This window comes from Bos indicus, chromosome 13 (assembly GCF_029378745.1).
Source record: "Bos indicus isolate NIAB-ARS_2022 breed Sahiwal x Tharparkar chromosome 13, NIAB-ARS_B.indTharparkar_mat_pri_1.0, whole genome shotgun sequence".
NCBI classification, from domain to species: Eukaryota; Metazoa; Chordata; class Mammalia; order Artiodactyla; family Bovidae; genus Bos; species Bos indicus.
In genome coordinates this window covers 70083771-70107686 of record NC_091772.1, presented here as the reverse complement: position 1 = coordinate 70107686, position 23916 = coordinate 70083771, and the positions used below count along the sequence as shown (strand labels likewise).

The following is a 23916-nucleotide window of genomic DNA, read 5'->3' as shown; positions in this document are numbered from 1 at the left end:
TCTAGCCATCTGCATGCAGCCTGCTTGTGCACATTCTGTTTACCCTAGATTTTCTTCTTGTCCTTTGTACCTCCGATGGTGCAGGAATCAAATTTTTGTTGTTGTTGTTATAAACTGGGTCGGCAATTTGACCTTTTCCACAGATTGACTCCCAGAGGGACCCAGGGGCATCTTAAGTACCATGGCATTTGTGACCAGGAAATGTGTGGTTTTGGCTTGTTTCCAGGTCCCTGAATGATCTGGTACCAAAGATGATAGCCTTGAACATCACTGCTTTGGCGCAGTGCCCAGTCTGTGGCTAGCAGGCCCTCCAGAATGGGAATGAGTGAGTGGGTGCTTTAGCTAACATGGAATTGCTGCTGGACTCAGGGATGTAAAAGGAAGGTTGATCTGTTTGTTGATGTTATCACTCGATGTTGTCATAAAAGCAAAAACAAACTTGCCCCCAAATTGAGCCCAAGAGGCCCTGGCGTCACTTTCCCACCCAAACCTGCTGTCTTGGCGGCTCAGACCTGTTCCCCGTGCTGTGAATCTGTGCAGGAGCATAAGGTGCTGCTCACGGGGACACCCTTGCAGAACTCGGTGGAGGAGCTCTTCAGTCTGCTCAACTTCCTGGAGCCATCACAGTTCCCTTCAGAGACTGCTTTCTTGGAGGAGTTTGGAGATCTGAAGACAGAGGAGCAGGTAAATAGGGGCCTGAAGGATTGGAGGAGTCATGGTGATCGCTACCTTCACCATCAAGGGAAAAACAAAGTCACCATGGGGACAGGAGTTAGCCAGTTTTCACACCCCTGGTAAAATGAGCACCGCCTCCTTTATTTAATTTATGTGGAGGAGGATCAACTGATCATTAGCAGTTTCTATCCAAACAATAAATGAATCGGCATCCAAAATACCTAATCTCCAGCCTCTTGCTTTCACTAATCTCATGTATAAATAACTTTAGTGATTTTGTTCATCGTCTGCCCTCAGGGCCATGCTTCCCTCCTCCTCTGCTTCCTTCATCCTTCACCCCTCCTCCTGCAACATGTTTCCAGGCTCATTTTCTTGAGGAACAGAAGGCAGGTGTACATTAGAGTAGTTGGTCGGTCCAGTTTTGTCCAGATCAACTCAATTTCCTGTTTTCAAAGATGTGGTCCTGAGTCTTGCTTATTGGACTCAAAGCTGTTTCGAAACAAACCAACATTAATAAATATCTATCTACGTGGGTAGAAATCTCGACTGGACATAACAGAAATAAGGCAGACAGGTGTAAGGGTCACAAGAGGAACAATGAACAGAGCTGAGGACTTAAAAGGCAAGAAAGGTCACATCTGTTTAGGACTTTGGAACAACTACATGGAGAGAGTACAATTAGAAAATAAACTTTAAAGGGTGGGTAAGTTTTCATTAGGCAGAGAGAGAGATGATAATGACTACTTTGCATGGGAAAAAAAAGCAATCAGCAGCAGCCATGGAATTTATTCAGTGGTAGGGGATCATCTGGCTGAGCTGGGGATGAAGTGTGGAGTATGAAGCCGGAGGAGTTCCGCACTGTATTGTGGGAACATCTTGAAAGACAGGTTGAAGGATTTGATGGGCATTAGAGAAGCAACACAAGGCTTTGATCGTGGCAACGACACAATTAGTTCTGCTAAATTAATCTAGCAGTGGCGTGAGAGTGGGTCTGGGCAGAGAATTTGGGAATGGAGAAAGTTTGGGAATTTCACTAACAGATGTCGAGAGTACATGCTGTGGTTCCAATCTGTTTGTTTCTACTTCAGCGACGAGTCAGACTTTGAGAGCAGTGAGTAATCAAACTTCATTCCCCTTCTTGACGTTTGCAGTATCTATTGAACTTTGCAAAGCCAACTCCAGCCCTCTCTCCGTTTTTGGACCGTTAGAAATGCTTCCTCTTCTCCCGTTGCACTTATCTTGTGGTATGCGTTTTCTCTTCTTCCTAGACAATGACCTCCTTGAGGACAAGGCCCACATCTCCTCCCAAGTTGTGTTTGTTGTATTGACCAGCACAGTGTCTGGCATATAGTATACTCTAAATGATTCAAGGTACAAACCAGGTGAAGGGCGAACGCTGAACCCAGCATGTGGCAGACTTGGCATTTGTCCCTGTCTTTTCACAAGTCCCTAGCTGTGTCTTTCCCCTTTGGGTTCTTACGTAGTAATTCCTTATCCCTGTGGGGATTACATACCTAAGTTCCATGGTTGCTAAAATAAAGCGTTCATTAAATGGATTAGATTGAAGATTGGGGTTTGTTAGGGAAAAGCCACAAAAATGGCCCCAAATGTCTATATATTTTAAATCCTAGTAAATAGAAGTTTTAGAAAGCATCTGGTTACAAAGTAAAGCCTATTCCTTGTTGTTTAAAACCTGCTCAAGTAACTCCTTTAAATCAGACTCTCTAGAAATCACTTTATTTCAGCAGGAAGCATTGGCACAACCCACAGCTTATTTGTGCAGAATCTACCCTTTTGAAATTTTTGAACAGCTCTTTATAACTTGATCTTTCGTACTTGCCTCTTACTTTCCCACCAGCATTAATCTCACTGGTCTCAGGTTTTAGCTCAGGGTGAACTCAGGTACCTTGACTTTGAATCCCGTCTCTGCCCTCTTCTTGGGAGAGGGCACTTGCCAGTGCAGTCAAGTGCATAGAGATCTGCTGTCCAGGCCTGGTCTGTTAGGGCAAGAACACACAAATCATAGCAAAGAAGACTGTCAGGCTCAAAAGTGCCCCTTAGATGACAGCTTGCCTGATGGAGTGGGAGGCGTCACCTTACCGCATTCCCTGTGTACATCACTACCCCCAAACTTGTTGGCTGCTTTTATTTAAATACGAGAGGAATCCATTTCCAGATTGCCTCTGCCTTTTTTTTTAATTGAGATATAAATGACGTACAACACTATATTCGGATGTGTTTTGTAACAATTCAATATATGTAGTATAGTGAAGTGATATAGTAGTATATAGTAAAGTGATTACACCAGTAAATCTAGTTGCCTCCCCATACATATGTAAATTTTATTCTAGTGATGAGAAGTCTTAAGATTTACTCTTAGCAACTTTCAAATATACAATATGGTGTTACTAACGGTAGTCACTGTGCCGTCTATCACATCCCCGGGACTTACTCATTTTATAACTGGCAGTGTGTGCCTTTTGACCACCTTCATCCATTTGGCCCACCCCGCAGATTCCCCTGCTTCTGGCAGTGTGTGCCTTTTGACCACCTTCATCCATTTGGCCCACCCCGCAGATTCCCCTGCTTCTTACTCTGTTCTTTCAGCATATACATCTTCCCCTCATAATATATCACTTGTGCCTCCTAACATGGCTGAAAACATTCCTCAGGCAATTGCTCCATACAAGTGCATGTCAGAGAGAGAGGTTTGTTTTCTCCATCCTGGAGAAGAGGTCCTGTCTTTTGTATCTTTCTCCCTTTATATAAGGTTCCCACATGAGTTCTCAGTAATTGCTTGCGAATCAAAACCAGATCCCTTTTTTCCTTTCAGTCCTCCTGTAAGCTCCTCCTGTTCAGGCATCAGGCTTGACCTTACATTTAGTCAGCTGCCGCAGTTCCGTGATTAGATGCTCAAGAGACTGTAGCGAAGGTTGGAATCACCCCAGTAACCATTACTGAATGGGGATCCGGGCAGGTAAACAGGTCTCGTTTCCCTGGCCAGGTGAAGAAACTGCAGTCTATCCTCAAACCGATGATGCTTCGGCGGCTAAAAGATGACGTGGAAAAGAACCTCGCTCCCAAGCAAGAGACAATCATCGAAGTAGAGCTGACCAATATCCAGAAGAAGTACTACCGAGCCATCCTGGAGAAGAACTTTTCCTTCCTGAGCAAGGGGGCCAACCAGCACAACATGCCCAACCTCATCAACACCATGATGGAGCTGAGGAAGTGCTGCAACCATCCCTACCTGATCAGCGGTGAGCGGGCGCGGGGAGGCCTGTCCATCTGACGTATCGATCCCCATGAGACACTCGGGTGTGAATTCTGACCTTCTTACCAAGCATTAAACTGAGGTTCAAAGAGGTCAGTGGATCTGCATCAGTGATCTGGCCAGTGAGTACACAGAGCCCCGTTTTGAACCAGTTCTCTGCCCATCAGAAGACAGATGATGACAGCTGTCCTTTGTGGGCCTGCAGTCTGGCCCACACTTCCCACTTGGGAGCAGGGAGATGTCTTACTTCGTTGAAAAAGCGATCATGGCACAGTGAGATTAAAACTCTCTGCAGATAAATTAACAATTAACTGTACTAGATAGAGAACATGTTGGAAGCTTTTTTTTTTAAATAAAACTTTTTGATGAAATTTTAAATCCCAAATGGCTTGCCGATCACTAGTGTTTATGTCCAAGAGGTATGTCTTTTTGTCTGCTTTTAAAATTTTTCTTTGTTTATTTAGGCTGTGCTGAGTCTTCGTTACAGGACACATACTTTATCTAGTTGGGGTACTCAGGGGCTTCTCTCACTGTGCGGCGTGGGCTCGGTAGTTGCAGCACATGGGCCTGTCTAGTTGGGGTGTGCAAGCTTAGTTGCCCAACAACATGTAGGGTCAGGGATCAAACCCACATCCCCTGCACTGGAAGGTGGATTCTCAACCACTGGACCACCGGGGAAGTTCCTTTTTGTCAACTTTCTGTGAAGGTTTATTTACTTGCCTGAGTCAGCTTGGTATTTCAGATCCTTTCTCTACCTGGTCAGACTCCCAGGAGAGCACGTCACCTGTGTTCTCTGCAGGACAGTCGTGCCCCTACTGTGGAGCCCGTGGTTGAGGGGGTGGATCAGGGATACACACACCGCACTGCCTCACTCCGTTCACTCCATTTCTTCTAGGCTCTGTCAAACAGAAAGTCACTTGCCCATACAGATTGTTCAAAGAATACTTTCGTTGCATCCTTTTTCAGGGGCAGAGGAGAAAATTCTGGAGGACTTCCGGAAAACCCACAGCCCCGATGCCCCAGACTTTCAGCTGCAGGCCATGATCCAGGCCGCAGGGAAGCTGGTGCTGATTGATAAACTGCTCCCTAAGCTGATCGCTGGCGGCCACAAAGTGCTCATCTTCTCGCAGATGGTGCGCTGTCTCGACATCCTGGAAGATTATCTCATCCAGAGAAGGTGAGCCTTGTGTCAAAGCTGGGCATCAGGTGCTGCAGGCAGTTCCTTTTCTTTGTTGCCTTTTTGATTCATTCAAAAATTATGTTTTAACAACAAAAAAGCATTAGAAAATAGAGAAAAGGAATCTTCTCTTGAAAGACTGGCTGAAATTCAGAGTTGAATCTTATGGCCAGGTTTAAGTGTCTTGAGAGTGAATTTCCTATGATAGGAGCCTTTGCTTTGCTTAAAAAATAAATTTTGCATATTTATTTATATTCTTTTAAGAAACAGAGTTCAAATAGCATTACAGAAGGTTAAGAAAATAATGTATTTACTCCCCCCACCGCCAACCCCCTTCTCGCCCCGTGATGAGAAAAATAAACTCTGGAAAGCATCACTATATCAAGTTGCTAAAAGAGCTCCAGCTGACAGTTGAACTTGGGGATGCTTTATGTTTTTTTTCAGCCAACCCTCTAAGGTTTTATGATACACTAGCTGTGGCATCCCAGTTTATTTTCTTGTTTATATTCCTCTAATTCCTTGAACCTAGGTTCCATTACTGATGCAGGTGGAAAGCCTGGGGTATCATGTGGGTTGCTTGGGCTCTGTGAGGGTACTGCATTTGTTACATTACACCATATCAATCCATTTCCAGCCATTGGGATCCACCAACGATCTGAAGATGGCAAATGCATTTTTAAAATTTATTCTTAATGTTAAAAGACTTCTCAAAATCTTAGAAACTATTAGCCAAGGCATTGGTAGGTTTAGAGTACCTCTTTGTTTTTATATAGTCATCGTGGCAAATCCCAATTGTATTACATGTTCTGATCTTTGAAGATTCTGTTTCTCCTTATAACATAGGAGAAGTTATAGAAAAAGTAATTAAAGGAAATGACCAACTTAACTATGGGTTATTCTCACATTTAACATTACATAAATAATTCTCTGAAATCAGATTAGGCACTAAAAGAATTTCTCAGACTCCTGTAGTGGAGATCTAATTTAGGTAAAGAATTCTTGAGACTTGCATTATTTTTTTTCTTTGAAGAATATATCAAAACTAGAAAGCAGTTTTGTATTTAATAATTTACTCTAGATGAATTGCCAGAATACTTGCTTCTTATATAGTTATCTTTTCAAAATATATACAACTACTAGTTTGAAGATTTTTTAAAGAGATCCCCCCCCCACCCAAATGAGTAACAGTGTAATTAACTTTTACCAAGTATGAATGTCTTTGTTTAGCTCCTTTATCACTTATTGCTCATTTTGTTTTAAAACTACCTAAGTATTATAGTTGCTCTTGAAAATAGCGACACTTTTTAATACCACCACCAGCTCAAAACTCCATTCATACTTGGACATTTATCTTCTTAGTCTCTTTTCTTTGTGCCTACGTATATTTAGTTTTGTTGTTGATTTGCTTGAATTGGGGTCATATGCTACATTCTGCATTGTAACTCACCTTTTTATTTGATATATTATGGAGTTTTTTGCTTTATTTTTCTACAACATAGTTTTGATGATTTGAATGATAGTCTCTTATTTAGGTTGTTTCCAGTTTTTCAACATTTTTAGGAACTCTAAATATCATTTAGCAGTCACTGTGAATGTTGCCAGTTATTTCCTTGGGATAAATTCTGATGTACATTTTTAAAAACATTTAATATGTATTTCCAAAACACCCTCTGGAAAGACACTTTTATCTCCCTTTTCATGGTGTATGAGAATGCTCTTTTTTTCCTCATACTCTGATCAATCCTGTTTTTGCCTTTTAGTCTCTGCTAATTCAATAAGCCAAAATTATGGTCTCTTGTTTTAATTTATACTTATTATTATGAATGAGAGTGAATATATTTTATGTTTATTAGCTGCTTATATTTCTTTTCTGTGCATTGCTTATGCTCTCCCATTTTCTGTTACTCTTTGCCTTTTTGTTTATTAATTAATTTATAAAAATTGCTTGTTAAGAATATGGTGCAAATGCTTCCCCAGTGTTGCTTTTGACTTTTTCTTTATGGCTGTGGGTTTTTGTTTATTTATTTTATTCTTAGAAGTTTTAAATTTTATAAGAAATCTCCCAGTCTTAAAACTGCTTTAAATAAACTTAAGTGCTTATTTATGCTTAAATTAACATGCTTAAAAAGACTTCCCCCACCGCTCAACTGTATCATATAAATAGTCTGAAGTTTTTTTCTTTTCATTTTTTTATGGCTTTTTTCTTTTCATTCTTTAGTGGTTTTTTCATCCAAGCTCTGTACCCAGCAGGGACTTCTGGCCTTAATATCACCATTACTTTTCTCTTCTTAATTTAGTTTTTTGTTTTCATCAAAGTTATACATGCACATAATTTGACAAGGCAAATTATTCTTTTAGACCTATGAAAAATAGCATTTCCTGATAGCACCACATACCCCAGCTTCCCCCCACCTGAAGCTTTTAAACTCCTTATGCGCTTTCTTTTGGTATATATAGCTGTAGCTTTACAGAATGTTAGTAGTTGTAATTTCTTTTTTTTTCTTCAGTTTTAAATATTATCTGTTCTCATTATGGGAGATGAATATTTCCTTTCTTTCACTGCCCCTCATAATTACCACCTCTGTGCCTCCTGTCCTCCCGTCTTCCCATCCTGCCATGCAATACTTTGGGTTGAATTAATATTTAGTGTTTGTTGTGACTTATATAAATAATGCGTTACAGCTCAGCCACGTAGTATGCTGTTTACTGTTTCTTTCCTGCATGATTTTAATCTTTCCTGAAGCTATAAATTTTTTTTTTATTCAGTGTGAAATTTTAAATATACACATTATAATTCAGCTCCAAAATTTATTGTGGCCATCTGAATCTCCCTTTGTTACGTGCAGCCACATCAGCTTCATGTCTGAGCCATCTCTCCTGGGACCTTTGGTCTCTTCCTCTCCGCCCACTTACCCCTCCTGCCTGGTGCTCAGTCACCATCTGTGATCTCCCTTCCTTCAGCACTCTGGTAGCTTTCTTTTCCTTTCCTCTTGAGTCTAGTCTTGCTGGTGGACCCTGTGTACCTCTTCTGAGAGCTTCTGCAAAGGGGTGAATGATACGTGGGTTCTGAGACTTGGTCAGAATGTTCACTCCCACCGTTGAGCAATGGTTTGGCTGAGTTTGAGATAGTAGATTAGAAATAATTTTCCCACAGAGTTTCGAAGGTGTCGTTAGTCCATTGTCTTCTAGTTTCCAGGATTGTCTAGAAGTTCAAAGCCTTTCCGATTCCTGGTCTGTGTATGTGACATGATCTTTCTGTTCAGAAGCTTTGATCTGTCCTCTGTCCAAGTACTGTGACATTTGACAGTGAACTGGGTTTTGTATAGCATCTGTTGAACTGGATGTATTTTAGGTCTTTCCATGGCAAATTATACTCGGTCAGTTCTAGGGGGTGTTTTCTTGTATTTTATCTTTCATTATTTCTTTCTGGTCTGCTTTCAATCTGTGGAACTTTTGTTATCTATGTGTCAGAGCTTCTGATCGCCTAATTTCCTGTTTTCTCTACTTTCCCACCTCATTTTATGTGCCTCTGTTTCTTGTACCTCTGGTTTGCTGTACCTCTGGTTTTGCTGTTCAGTCACTCAGGCGATCTGACTATTTGTGACCCCATGGACTGCAGCACACCAGACTTCCCTGTCCTTCACCATCTCCCTCTGGTAGAACACCTTTAATTTCTGAGTTTTCTTCTGTAATTTTTCAGTTTTTATAGCACTCAGCTGGTTATTCCACAGGCTCAGTGTCTTGTCCTTTTGAGATGAGTGATGATAAAGATTTTTATTTTTTCATTCTTCCTACAGTGTCTGTTTCCTCAAGTCAAATTTTTTTCTTTTTGTTTGTTGATGTCTCTGTCTTTCATATTAGAATTCTGGGTTGGCCTTTTTTTTTTTTTGCCTCCCTCTTTTCAGCACTTTGAACTACTGTTCCACTATGTTCTCACCCCCGTGGTTTCTGATGAGAAGTTTTGCAGTCATTTAAGTAGCTGTTCCCCTGTATATAATGTATTTTTTTACTCTACTAAGATTTTCTTTTTAATTTTCAGTTTGTGGCAGCTTGACTATAATGTGTGGATTTCATCCTGTGCAGAGTTCACTGACCTCCTTAAATCCATAAGCAGATCTTTCACCAAATTTAGGAAACTTTTGGTCAGTATTTCTTTGATTTCTTTTTTTTTTTTTTTTACTTTTGCCCTACTTTTATGTTTCTCTGTGAGATTCCAATTACCTCTATATTTGACGTTTAAGTTCCTAGGCTCTGTTCTTTTTTATTATTATTCTTTTCTAGTCCTTTTTCTCTCTCTCCTTTTGTTTTGAATTATCTGTCTTCAAGTTCACTGACTCTTTTCGTCTGTCTTTTCCATCATGCTTATTATGCCATTGGTTTCGTTACATTAGAGATTGTATTTTAGTTCTGAGATTTCCATTTGTTTCTTAGTGTGATGTGTGGTTTCTCTGCTCTTATTTCCTATCTTTCCACTCATCATGTACATGTCTTTACTTCACTGAACATGATTGTAAGAGCTGCTTTAAAGGTCTTGTCTGAGCATCAGAACATCTCAGATTTGACATCTGTTGTCTGTTCCTTTGAGAATGGGTTACGTTTCCCCTGGACATTGTGAACATTTTTGTTATGGAGATATAGGATTCTGTTACATTGCTGTGAGGTGTTGATGGTTTCTATTTGGGGGCAGTTAAGGAGGTGAGTCTCAAAGTGCAAAGGCTGTTGGCATCTGGCAGGTCTAGTCTCAGCTCAGACTGCTTTCAGCTTGCCCCAAGTGTGTGCGCCTCAGAGGTCAGCCAGACCCTTGCTGCTACTGCTGTTGAGTTGCTTCAGATCAGATCAGATCAGATCAGTCGCTCAGTCGTGTCCGACTCTTTGTGACCCCATGAATCACAGCACGCCAGGCCTCCCTGTCCCTGGGATTCTTCAGTTGTGTCCAACTCTGTGTGACCCCGTAGATGGCAGCCCAACAGGCTCCCCTGTCCCTGGGATTCTTCAGGCAAGAACACTGGAGTGGGTTGCCATTTCCTTCTCTAGTGCATGAAAGTGAAGGGTGAAAATGAAGTCGCTCAGCCATGTCCGACTCTTAGCGACCCCGTGGACTGCAGCCTGGTAGGTAGGACTGCAGCTCCTCCGCCCATGGGATTTTCCAGGCAAGAGTACTGGAGTGGGGTGCCATTATACCCAGAGTTTGGGGTTCACCATCTCCGTCCCTTCTGGAGGTCCCCTCTCACTCTCTGGTGGTCCTAGCTGCCCCAGACTGCTGTCCTTGGTGCCTCTGGCCAGAAAGACAGTGGCGTCTCATCAAGATGTGTAGCTGTCCTGCACCTTTGCCATAACTCCTGCTTCCCCCCATGGCCAAAACCACAGATTCCTGTTGTTTCCCCAAATCTGCTTGCTTTCCTGAACTCAGGTAGGTTTTTCTGTTCACTTGTTTGTTTCTGTATTTTGCCAGGGTCTTGCAGTTATTTACTGGAGGGTTAGTGTGTTAGGACCTTGCCCCTCCACACCAGAAGCAAAGCCTTCGTGTTTCAGGTCAGAGGCTTTCCTCAGATGTCTGGTTTGGCTGCCTGATGGTAGGCACCATCCAGAGACGAGAAGCTCGGGGCCTGTGGGCCGGCGTGTTGCTCCCTTCCTCTCCATCTGCAAACGCTGTCCGTCTAGGTGGGCCATTTCACTGAGGCGCCTCCAGAGTCAGTGCTTTGGATTCTTTTCTTCCTCTCTCCTGCCCAAAGGGAGGGAACTTAATTGGACTTGGAGCTGACTTGTGGGGAAGGGGTGGAGAGAGGTAGGGAGGTCTCAATATCTCTTTCTTTCCTCCTTCCCTTTTTTAGTGTAAGACCTCTGCCTTTTACTGTGTGATATTTCCTAGGTAGAGAAAGCTACAGGTCTTTTTTCACTCTCAAGGCTGAGGTGGGTGATCTGTAGGCTAGTAGATACTTCAGCAGATATTCAACTAGTTAGTTCTCTTATGTTCAGACTCTTTGCATCCCCACTTTCCGGGCACCTAGTGCCACCAGTGCCTGATCCCTTGGATATTCTGCCATGTTGAATTAGGCTCTTTCTCACCTGGGATTTCTTTGAATCAGGTATCACTTGATTTATTTTCCAACTTCCAGAATTTTATTATAGCTTCTTGTATTCTATTTGTAGGTTTATTTGGGGGAGAGTATTATTATGCATTAAAAAAATCCCTTTACTTATCATTTTAAACATTTGAGGAGATACAAGAGTTAAATGTGTATGTTCATTCAGAATCTTTAATTGGATTTCTTTGGTTTATTTTATTTTTTTACATTTCAGTCTTCAGTCCTTCTACAGTTTTGGTAAATGACATTAATGGGGGGGGTCTAATTTAATTTATTTCCAAATATGTCTGATTTTCTGTTTATTAAATAGTTCATCTTTTTCCCATTTATATAAGACACTATCCATAAAACATAATGAGATATTATATATATTGGGTGTAATATGTAACCTTTCTATTCTTTTGATCAGTATTTCTATTGCTTTGCAATATTATTTGCAAATTAATATTTTCAATATTATTGCAGATGAACTTCAGACTTATTCTTTTTTAATGTATTTACTACTCCAGTCCTCGCTCCCAAAAAAAGATTACACATTTACATATCTGTATTTATCTATGTATAGCTATATCCATTTGTTGAGATTTTGATCAGCTCTTACACATGTTGTAGGGTGGGACTGACATCTTTGCATCATTGAAGAACTTGATATTCACTGCCGTCCCTCAGGTCTTTTGTATACACCGTTGATTCAGTAAATATTTATAAGGACCAGCCTTCTGCTGGGACCTCTGTAGGGACTTGGTGACCAAACCACCATGACCCCTAGTGTCATGTTGCCAAGTCCCATGTATTTCTTATTTAGATTAGTTGTAAGAATTTTATATGTTTATGGCAATCATGAATGGTTGTGTTGTGGGTTTTTTTTTTTTTTCCCCAGTCTTTATTTTTTCCAGCTGGGTTATTGCTGGGAGGATTGTTCATTTCCCTTCAGGCCTTCTGAGGTCAGCATTTCCTGTTGTGCCAAAAGCGAGTTTTTGTCCCCCTCCCTCCCTCCCAAACACACAGAGGTTTTCCAGAGTGCCACCTGCTTCTTGTTGATGTTTGACAGCGACTCAGAATTACCGTTTGATGAACCACATCAACTCCTAGGGATTTCACTCAGAATGCAGTTGACACAGAGGGTTAACTGCTATACCAATGTTTGGTGTGGAAAATTTTATGATGTCTGTAATTTCCTCATTCAGACTTACTAGCCCTCGAGATTTTCTTTGTTCCTGAGCCTCGTCGCCACGCCAGCTGTCAATTTGGTTTTGTTCCCATTTAATTCTGTGCCATACTCGTACAGGGGTACGGGCAAGAGCGAAAGGATCTGGCTCAGAAGTCAGGGGAGTGAGGAACGATTTAATTGAACTCTCAAATCACTGGATTTTTACTGCAGTTTTGTGTTCTTTGAGCACACTCCCTCAAAACCGAGTAAGTGATAGAAATGAGAAGTAATGTTCCACTCATCCTGGACAATTTCTAAAACTATGTTCTATCATCTCTGGCCAAAACACTACCTAATTTTATGGGAATGTTTTCCCTAAGTGATTGCCGAACCATATCATCACTATTTATTGGTTTCTCCGCCTCCTTAATACGATGCTCGTTCCCTGCCTCACTCAGATCCTCGGGCATCTGGCTCCTCTCTGATGCTTGAGGGGTGTCTTGTCAAAGAACATCGAGTGCTCTGTGCCTGCAGCACTGACTGTGCACACGTGTGATGCTGGGGCGCTGGCAGCCAGCGCTCAACTGAATCTCAGTCCTGCCTTCCGACTCCACGCGCTGTGCTGCTTCCACTGCCCAGTGCGTCACACACGCAGCCAAACGTAGGAGGAACTCAGGGCAGGTCCTCAGGGCATCGGTTCATCACAGCCAGTTTGATGCCTGTAGCGTCTGTTCTCACCTTCTACTAGAATTAACTGGTTTCCAGAGGTGCTTCTTTATCTTTAATTTTCTCTTCTAAGTTGTTAGGGAAATCTTCCTGCTGCGTGGACACGTAGGGTACATTACAAAGGCCACACAGCAACCTGACTAAGAGGGTGGACTCTGAGTCAGAGGGATCTCACTCACCAGCTAGGTGACCGAGCAGGTTATGTTGTTTGAGGGTCATTTTGTCTTTGGGGGTTGTTTGTTTGTTTGTTTTTGACGTTTTCTGAAATGTAAAATGGGAAACTACCTCATGGGATTATTACAAGAAGTGAATATAAAGAATGCATGTATCACAGCGCCTGGCACCGAGCTTGACACTTCAGAGCTTGCTGTGAATATTGTTGCTGTGGCTGTTGTAAATAACAATGATAATATATCTAATTGCTTCATAGTTTTGTAGAATTCAACTTATGACCATTAGCTTTTAGTGTAAGACAGAATCTCCTTAGCCTACCTTCATGACAATCCTGTACTGTGTTTTATTTATTTATTTGCTTCTATCACCTCATGTATTATTCTTAAATTAATTGCATTAAAAAAGAAGAAGAAAGGAAAGCTCTGCACCTGTAATTCCAGATGGGGGTGCACTACAGCTTCGTGAAGGGAAGGCGGTTTCTGGACTTGGCTCTTTGCCTTGTACATCTCCCTTCTGAGCCTGAGTTGGTCTGGTGTCTCTCCCTGTATTTCCTTGGGTGATTTCTCGTGTGGATTTTCCTCTTCCCTGGTGGCTCAGATGGTAAAGATTCTGCCTACAGTGCAGGAGACCCAGGTCCCATCGCTGGGTTGGGAAGATCCCCTGGAGAAGGAAATGGTTACCCACTCTAGTATTCTTGCCTGGAGAATCCTGTGGACAGAGGAACCTGGCAGGCTACAGCCCATGGGGTCGCAGAGTCAGACATGACTGGGTGACTGACACTTTCACTTTCAAAGATGGCAGGGTTATATCACCAAATTTAGTTATCTAGAGCCACCCCCACCCAGAGCTGTCTACCCCTCAGGATCTGTCCTTAGTCTCTTACCAGTCATGAATCTCCATTTTTAGCAATCTAGTTTCCCAGATTCTGGGCTACTGAGATTTTCATCAGGATTCACGTTCTTGGCTATGGTGGAGTCTAGGGTAACTTGATTCTTTTCTCACTTGGTTCCTATTACTTATACTTAACCAACCAGTTCTTACTTGTTGGTCAAAATTGGGCCCAGGGTAGCATCCTCATATTAATTTGTCCATTGTCAAGGGGTAGATAAGAAAAGATAAGACTCAGCAGCTACCCAGATTGGCATTGTTTTAATTCTGTGCTAATTACACGATCTCCATCCTAAACGTACCTTTTGATTTTTTGAAGGTGGTTCTAGGCTCCCAAAGTAATTACTCTCTTACCTTCTCCTACTCAATGCTGTCCACCTTTATTTCTTAACTTTCCACACAGGCATGTGCCTTCTTAATAACTTTCAGTTTTATTTCCTCACTGTATTTTCCTCTAAAAATTCTTCTGGCTTCTTTCCAACCTGACTCAGCTCAGAAACCTTTCTTATGATTTCTCCCTATGTGCTTGGCAACATATTGCCCACAAGACCTTGGTTTCAGCTATAAACTTGGAGGCGTTGCTTTCTGCTTCTAGAACCTCGAGGAACTGTTAGGGTAGAAATGACCAACCGAGACGTAACAAGACAGCCTGCCCATACTGTCTTCCTCCCATTCTCAGTCCATCCAAAAGCAGATAGAGCCTGATTCGAACTCTGATTCCATGCTACGTGCTCAACTAAAAGATGGTTGAGGCTTTTATTTTTCTTTCCCGATCTTATGATTAGATTCAGTACAAGAAAATTGGGAAACACCGAGAGTAAATTTGCCCAGGCAGTGGGGATTGATACTTTGTTTACAGCTCCTCTAGTCCTCTGTAGTCTGTGGCTGGTTTTTTGTTTTGGTTTGGTTTCTGTTTGTTTTGAGAGGGGGTACATTTTGCAGCGCGGTTTCAGGCGTCTGCCCTGCTGCATACAGAGAGGGGGGATTCTTTCTAGACTGCTGACACTGGGTCCATACGTAGAAGTGAGGGGTGTAAGGCCGTTAGTCGCCAGCTTCCTGCGTTGTTGCCTGTTCTCCACTGAAGTCATGATTAACACCTGGGCTTTCGTTCGTTTGGGTCCCCTCAGATACACCTATGAGCGAATTGATGGGCGAGTACGGGGAAACCTGCGCCAGGCAGCCATCGACCGGTTCTGTAAGCCAGACTCAGACCGCTTTGTCTTTCTTCTGTGCACGCGAGCGGGAGGCCTGGGGATCAATCTCACAGCTGCCGATACCTGCATCATATTTGATTCAGACTGGAACCCACAAAATGACTTGCAGGTAACCATAGGATGATTGCTGTTTGCCTTAGCTGTCCCTGAATCTAAGCACCTCACGACAGGGCCTGGCTTGGCTGCAGAGAGAGTCTGCCATGCTCCATGCTACTGCTGCAGCATTGGCCGGGTGGCAGGCTCAGGGCCTCGGTCCGGGGGCACAACTAAGGAGGAAGTGAATGTCGAGCCTTCCCACTAATCAGAGTGGTTTTTTTTCTTTTATGATAAATCAAATGGTATTTCACAGTGGTAGCCTCCAAAATGTAGAGTAGAGCTACTCTTCATTGTTATTATCAAACATATAAAGAAAGATACTAAGCTTGAGTAATTTTCTAATTCTTGATATATGGATTGATTCTGGCATTTTCACTCACTTCGGTTGTGAGGTAGTTGTATGTCGTTTATAGCACATGAAGATGACCCAGAGGTGTGGGAAGGTTCCCTGGTGTGGCTGGGGTGACTGAGGCATCCTCATTAGTTCCTTTGCTCCCCACTTAATGTAGCACATTAGAGTCAGTGTGGCCAGTTAAGTATGGGTCCCCTACTACATATGAATGAGTTCATTTCCAAGAGCGCGTTTGTAAGTCCAATTTGTTTGTTAAGTCCAACAGAGTTACCACAGGTACCCAACTAACACATTCAGCTGTATAGTGCTGTGATGCAATAGGTTTATAACTTTTCACACAAATAATAGCTAATAAAAACAAACAAGCACAGAAAATAGAGGAAATATTTTTAATCTTATACTGCAGTGCCTTGAAAAGTACAGTAGTATAGTACAGCAGCTGGCTTACAGGGCTTGGCACCGAGCGAATGGGCAAGAAGAATTACTGACTGGAGGAGGCAGAGGAGGGAGATGGCAGAGCTGAAGGGCCGCCAGCAGTAGGAGGCGGAGCTTCACGCAGGTTCTGGTTCCTGCTGGAACCAGACGCGTGTTCGCATCTTTGAAAGCTCACCACCGGAAGGTTCACCTGTAGGGGACTTAACTGTATTTGCAGATTAAATTTGTTCTTTCTAACCAAACTGAATAATGTTTGGTTTTAAAAAATGACTGGCTTGCAAGGGTTGGAGTTAATGCATTTTAAAAGCAAATGTAAACAAACAAGAAAACGACAGAGCTGATCCTTCTGGTTCAGAAAAAAATGACATTTTAGCTAGATTGCACAATAAGTCAGTCCAAAAGATTCTGACTTGTCAAGAAGACCATTTTAGATCCCAGAGTTGCATCCATTACCATTAATGACACGCTTCATCCCACTGTGTATTGGCTCCTGGAATATCTGCTGACCCTCAGAGTATGAGTATGTGGTGGGGAGAACAGCGGGACCTCAGAGCCTGTTTCCTGATACTGATAAGAGTGACTGATAGGAGAAGCTTGAAGGCTGCTGTTTCACCAAACTGAAGAGGTGCCCTAGAGGGTACTGCCAGGGAAGGGATGCAGGGAAAGGGAGCTAAGGTGATGGGTATCTGGCTTCTTCCCTGCCCACCATGTCACACAGAATCAGTCTGCTCTATCCTTTTCATTTAACGAGTTTCCAAATAGCGTTTTATTGGAAGAAAACAGTCTCCTAGTTAAAATAGCAGTGCTCTGAATTATCGTGTTGGTGACAACTGGATAAAACTCAGGGGTAAAAAATCATCGTAAAACAAGTTTTGTGGCACATTGTTCAGCATCCAACGAGCAGCTCACCATCAGGCCTTTCTGCTGGTGATAGGATATTTGGGTCCAGGATGAGCTGCTGAACTTTGCTGGCAGGTCCAGTGATAATAACTTTGTGCTTCCAATGCAGGGGGCGCAGGTACCATCCCTGTTGGGGAAACAAAGATCCCACAAGCTGCGAGGCCACCAAAAAAAAAAAAAAAGAGTTGCTAGATATAATGAATCACCAAGTTTTAAAGGAGTTAACATACTCAAAACCATGGTGCCTAAAATTGGTAGAAACTAGTATTTGACAAGGTCAGCAGCAGGAACCTAATGGGGGCAGGAGACTACTGCCTGTGGGCTAGCTGCCTGTTTTTAAAAATAGTTTGATTGGACTGTAACCCCACGCATTTGTGTCTGTGTTATCTCTGGTTGCTTTCATGTTACAGTAGCAGAGTTGAGTGTTGCAACAGGGCCCTCATAGCCCAAAGCATCTGAAATATTTACTCTTAGAGAAGATGTTTGCCAACCCTGAAGCAGATGATTCCTTAAGTCGTAAGTTCTCAACAGCTGTAAAGTTCCGTGCTCCTTCACAGAGCTCACCTGACGATGAGGCTCGGTACCTGGGCCGGTGGTGGGGGCCATTTGGAGGCTCTGTTAGCTGGGCACGCCTGAAGGACTTGCAAAAGGAAAGTAAAAGCATAGGGCTGGCATTTAGAGATGGGTCACAGCCAGAGGCATCTAGACATTGATGGTGCAGTGCCAAAAATGGAATGAGCAAGAGTGAGAATGTCTAGGCCTGAAGGTAGTAGATCAGTCACCCCTCAGGTGATGGATTGGTCTGGTCAGATGGGGTGGGCAGGGCTCTCACAGGGAGAAGGGAGCAGCTTTGGAATGGCCATTGTTAGTGTCCACGGCTGGGGGAGTCGCAAGAGATGAGTCAAGGAATGAGTGGGGATGTCCAGACTGAAGTTGGGTTGTGTGAGGGTTTCGTATGCTGAGTCAGCTTCTGAACTTCCTCTAACACTCAGCCTTGGTGGAGAAACAAGGACCGTGAGCACTCGGACGATTCAGGCAGGCACTTGTCCAAGAACGTGCAGAAGATCATGAATGACGCTGTCAATGAACAGCCCCAGGTCCATGTTAGAGTTAGAATTCCTCAACTTGTGGTCTCCCAGACTGGCTGCCTTTGGGATTATTTTTATTTACATTTTTGTAACCAAGGGAGAGCTCTCCTTTGTTTTTGAGACATCCGATCAGACTAGGTAGAAATGAAAGAATTGGAATGCATAGAGTAATTTTAGGGTAGGGAGCTGGGTCTGTGGTTATTGGTGGGCTGTTCTGAGTTGCCCCCCAGAGATGGAGCAGGGTGTTTTTGGCTTGCCTGGCATGGGAAGGGGAGTACAAGGGCTGAGACTATGCCCCCCAAAACCATGCGCATTCAGCACAGTCTCCCTGGCATTTACCCTTCACCCACATGCTGGGAATGTGATATAGAAAACAAAGTCTGGAGACTGGGGTGCCGAGACCAGCGTGTGGTTCACAGGACTGCAGCTAAATCAGCTGTGAACATCGGTGAAATGCATTCCTGTCCCTAACAGAGCAGAAAACTCAACCTGACCGTTCCCGGGTACTGCCCTTGCTAGCCAGTTAGGTCATATCAGCACACACAGTCATTCACACATATGCCCATATTCTGACATTTTCTGTATATGAGTGAGAGGTTTTGGTCATCTGTAGTTCTTCATGGTTATTGAAGAGCCACAATTCCTACCCTGATTAAAGATGATCATATTCTTCTTGGAAAACGGGTGTGGCATAGAACATTCCTTTACGAGTGGATTGAAGCACGTTCTACCTGATAAAAATATCAGGACCACAAAAAGAGAGTCCCATATGAACATGGTCTTACCTTCTATGCCAGTGAAATTTTAGCATAGCTCCAGAGGTCAAGTTCAGATAGTGAACTTCAGGGTTCACTGTGATCTCAAACAGCCTGGGCAGATCTGGTGCGGTCCGTGCTCCTCCAGAGTCGGGGCAATGTGGGGAGGCAGGGATTGCTAGCATACTGCTTCTCGACTGATCCTAGGCAGACCCCCTCTGAGCCTCGACAAGGAAGCTGACCAGGTTGGGATGGGGCGGGAGTGGCAGGGCGATTGGGCTCAGCTGAAGTCAGCCCGAGTCCCCAGGGCAGGGCTGCAGACAAGCCACCGTCCATGGCCGTGAAACAGAGCTGCACTGTCTGAAAACTCAGCCCAAGTCAGAGCGCAGTGTTGCCTCTTCCAGTGCTTTTTCATTGACGATTATTGAAAGTTCATTCATTCAGCCTTCTGATCTTTTTGCTGGAGCTTTCTGTGCTTTGGGGATTGAACTAGAGAAATATATATGTTTTAGGACTTGCTTGAGAAATATATGTGTTTTAAAAAGCCAATGCCACTCCAGCCCTGAGGGCACATGCCACCCTTGCAGAGGCTGCATGGTAACAGTGGTAAGGTGGCCCGGGTCCCGTCCTTCCTGTGGATAAGCCCCAAAGGGGGGAATTCAGGAAGCCTGGGTGCGGGCATCCTGGCGGAGAGCACAACCACAGGTGATGCGGCCTCTGCAGAGGGTTGGGAAGGGAGGAGGGAACCCAGCCAGAGGAGCGGGGACCTGACACTCTGCTCTGGGTGGGGAGAGGGGCTCGTCCCTGGTGGCCGTTGCCTCTGCTGGAACCACCTCTTGATACTGATAGTGTGCGTGCCCGTGACTTGGAGGACTGAACTGCATCGAGTTCACTTTTCTTTGCTAGAAGAAAGGAAGACTTTGTGACTGCTCCGTTATGTGGTCCAGGTGCTCAGTGACTGTTTATTGAATGCTGGGATGTGCCAGAATGTGCCGGGCATGTTTAAATTGCCAAAGACACAGCAGTGAGCAAGACCCGTGGCGTGTGCTCTCTTGGAGCCTTCGTCTTAGTGGGGGAAGCAGACAATAAACAGGGAAGAATAAGTCATACAGTCCAGACAGCGATACACAGAGACCACACAGGGTAAGAGGACACGAGTGACGGGGGTTGGGCGCCCTGATTCAGAGGGTAGCCTAGGAAGCCTTCTTCAGGAGGGTGACATCTTGGGGGAGATCCGAATGGTGGGAGTGGGAATCTTAGGATACAAAATCAGTAGGAAGAATGTTCCAGACAGAGGGGACAAGGTGTGTGGCCTCTTAGAGTGGGGGGAGCGCTGGTGGCACCCCTGACACAGATGGAGGTGCTCACGGTAGAGCGTGAGTCCCCGATTAAGTGAGCCAAGCTCCTCTGAGGTCTCCCCTGCCCCTGTCTTCAGTGTACTCTCCGTCTCACCCCCTGCTCCTCTTTTCTGCTGCCCCAAAGCTCCCTTTTCCCAGGCTGTTCGCTCACCTCTCCTTCTTTCCTGTCCTCACCCAGCTCTTGCCTGACCAAGAGACACTTTTAGGAGTGCTCCACACAAGGCCAGGCCCTGGGGAAGCAGAAGTGTGCGGGGCTTTGGAACCACACAGTGGAAACACAGCGTGGTGGGCCGACACCTGTGCTCTTCCCCGGAGATGTTTCCACTGTCAGAGGGAATGTGCCTTTCTCCCAGAAATAAGTCTGGAGCTGGAAATTTCAGATTCCAAAGTAGGCCTGCAAAGGAGATGGCTGAAGGGAGGCAGCTTCCTGGGGCCCTGGTTCATACTGCACTGAGGGCCCCTGAGTCCTCCTCTGATGAGTAGGTAGCCCGCGGACACAGACTACAGAGTACCAGGAGAAACGTCAAATCGCTGGGTTTGAGATGTAACTCATGTGTGTCATGAACTGGCAGAGTATCCCAGCATGCTCACAGTGCTTGAGTTAGAGGGCACTCTGGGAAATTCTTTTAACCTCTCTGATGATGTAAATTTTCTTTAAGGTACAAGTAGTATTTTAAAGGATTTTTTAAAACATGCCTTTAAAATGTCGTAGAGCTAATCATTTGAAGAAGTAGTATAAGGGTCAAGAGAGGAATGAACAGCTTGCCTGGTTCTTCATATCGACCTTTGAATTTTCATGTGATTGTAGAAACGTGATATAAGGTTCTAGACTTGCACCTAAGCACCGTGAATTGAGGGCTGGAATCAGTTGGAAATCTGAGACTCCCTCTGTCTTCCCATCGCAGTCATTGGGATCTGTACCCATTTAAAATTTTTCTGAACATGACTACTTGTATCTCGTATGTTTCTCGGAGGCTCTTGGTATTAAAAAGTAGAGAAAACCTACGAGCTCTCAAATCATGCAGGAGCACTGGAGCTCTGATTTCCCCTGGGTGGAGGTTGTGGGGTGAAGGGGTAGCACCACTGCCTGGGACAGGGGCCTGACTCCAGCAGAGGTTCTGTGTTTGTAATGTGTTTCGTTTGGACTTCATCTCAGTTGCTACCTTAGTTCTGAATGTTCCTCTTTCTACCAAGTTTTGTGTGTGTGTGTGTGTGTGTGAGTTCTGATAAGGAAAATAAGGAGTGTATGAATTGTGAAATGACAAGCTCTTAAATGGGACAGAATTCACCCTGTTATCTTCAGTAAGTCATCTTGGTCTCCTGGTACCCCCCAGCTACTTGTGACAGCACCCCCTACCCACCCCCACCCCCGTGCCCCCAGCAGAGGTGTGTTTTCCTCAATTGGCAAGGAGTCCAGAGATAGATATCCCAGGACTAGTCAGGTGGCTTCATGCTGACTGGAGAGTCCCGGGTTCCTCTGTCTCACTGCTCCATCAGCCTCCATGAGTATGGTTTACACGCTCTTGGTTCCAGGATGGACCCTTCAAACCCCGGGTAGGGAGAATAAGGAAGGAAGGCGTGATGCTTTTTTCAGGAGAGCAGAACTTTTCCAGCTAGTCCGGGCTGACTGCCGTTACATGTCCTTGTCCAGAACCGTAAGACCTGGCTGACTCTGGGAGGCTGGAAATGGTCTCAGCCGAAGACGTGGCTGCCCTTGTGTAAGAGTCAGGATGCTGGTAGCAAGGACCAATGGGGATGTCGATTCTAAAAAGGTCATAAATTGGTGATGTCTGCAGCTCTGTTAGACTTTTGCTCAGAACATTTCTGAAACTCCCTCTTGTAATTTTCCCTGAATACCAGATGAACCAAAAAAATAAGAAAATCAATGCCAGTACTTAATGACCACAGTTGTTAGTCTCTCAGTCATGTCCAACTCTTTGTGACCCTATGGGCTATAGCCTGCCAGGCTCCTCTGTCCATGGAATTCTCCAGGCAAGACACTGGAGTGGGTTGCCATTTCCTCCTCCAAAGGATCTCCGCAACCCAGGGATTGAACCTGCATCTCCTGCTTTGGCAGGAACCACGTATTACTACTGCTTTATAGTCTCTATAATCCATAAAAGCATATTACGTACCTTGATCATGTCCTTTATTTACCAGGGCTGGCCATCAGATTCCCTCCTAATAATAAAGATTTACTACCACTAAAGACAGTAAAAGAAGGTGTGGCAACTAATTGTAATAGCCAAAACCTGAACAACTTAGTTGTTCATCCGTAGGAGACTTAAGTTGACTAAGATAATACACTCAGCTCTAATAAAAGAATGGGAAGTATTTCTGCACACTGCTGTGGAGTCATCTCCTGAAGATATTGTTGGCTGAAAAAAATAAGGTAGAAAAAATGTAGTATGCCAGCCTTTATCTAAAAAGGCTGGATGTCTGTCTATCTGTCATGCCTCCCCTGCCATGGAGAGGTAAACAAAAGCCTTCATTTTAAATGGTTACCTACTGGGGGAAGGGGTCAGGGTGAGAGAACAGAGAAGTGATGTATAGAAACTAGTTTTTCTGAAAATGCCTTTTTGTATATTCAACTTTGGAACCATCCTAAATATACCATTATAAAACAAAATCTCTTAAAAATGTTTTATTCTGAAGTCATTTTAAGTAAAAAGTGCAAGATAGTGCAACATTCTAAGATCCTTTGCCCAGCTTCCCTTATGTTATCATTTTGTATAACCATACACGTTTCCCAGGTGGCTCAGTGGTAAAGAATCCGTGTGCCAAGCAGGAGATGCAGGTTTGATCCCTGGGTTGAGAAGATCCCCTGGAGAAGGAAATGGCAGCCCACTCCAGCATTCTTACCTGGGAAATCCCATGGACAGAGGAGCCTGACAGTCGGCAGTCATGGAGTTGCGAAGAATCAGACTCAACTGAGTGACTGAGCACGCAGCACCCATACCATAGTGTAATTATTAAAACCAGGAAATAAACATCGGTACAGTACTCTGATCTATAGACCCTATTCAGATTCCTTCATTTTTCTGCAAATGTTCCTTTTTCTGGTCTGGGATCCAGTTCAGGATCTCACGTTTCCTTTAGAAATTACAACTCCTTAGCCGCCTGTAATCTGTGACAGCTCCTGTCTTTCCTCATCTTTCAGGACCTTGACACTTTTGAATGGTACTGACCAGCTGTTTGTAGAATTGTTTCTCACTTTGGGTTTGCCTGATGTTTCTCTCATGATCAGATTTGAGGTTATCCATTTTTGGCATGAATATCATAGAAGTGATGTTATGTCCTTCTCAGCGGGTACGTGATGTCGATCTGTCTTACTACTCATGATTGTTAAGCTTGGTTACTTGGTTGAGGTGGTGTCTGCCAGGTTTCTCCACAGTAAAGTTACTATTTTTACCTTGAAACATAGTTTCTTGGGAGGCGATATTTTGAGATGCTATAAATACTCTGTTTTCTTATCATACTTTTGCCTATTAATTTTAGCATCCACCAGTGGTTCTTGCCTTCAGTAATTAATACCATGGTGTGTTTGGCTAATGGTAATTTTCTATTT

The 23916-nt window shown here is 43.8% G+C and overlaps 1 protein-coding gene across 7 annotated transcripts in view; it reads left to right on the top strand.

The window, feature by feature from the left end:
* Positions 1 to 23916, top strand: part of CHD6 (chromodomain helicase DNA binding protein 6) — a 201469-nt gene that overhangs the window by 119411 nt on the left and 58142 nt on the right. For all 7 annotated transcript variants that reach the window (XM_070801690.1, XM_070801688.1, XM_070801689.1 and 4 more), the window contains 4 exons: positions 541 to 684; positions 3680 to 3935; positions 4916 to 5126; positions 15278 to 15473. In XM_070801690.1, the coding sequence (XP_070657791.1) occupies positions 541 to 684; positions 3680 to 3935; positions 4916 to 5126; positions 15278 to 15473 (807 nt within the window). The remainder of the gene's footprint in view (positions 1 to 540; positions 685 to 3679; positions 3936 to 4915; positions 5127 to 15277; positions 15474 to 23916) is intronic.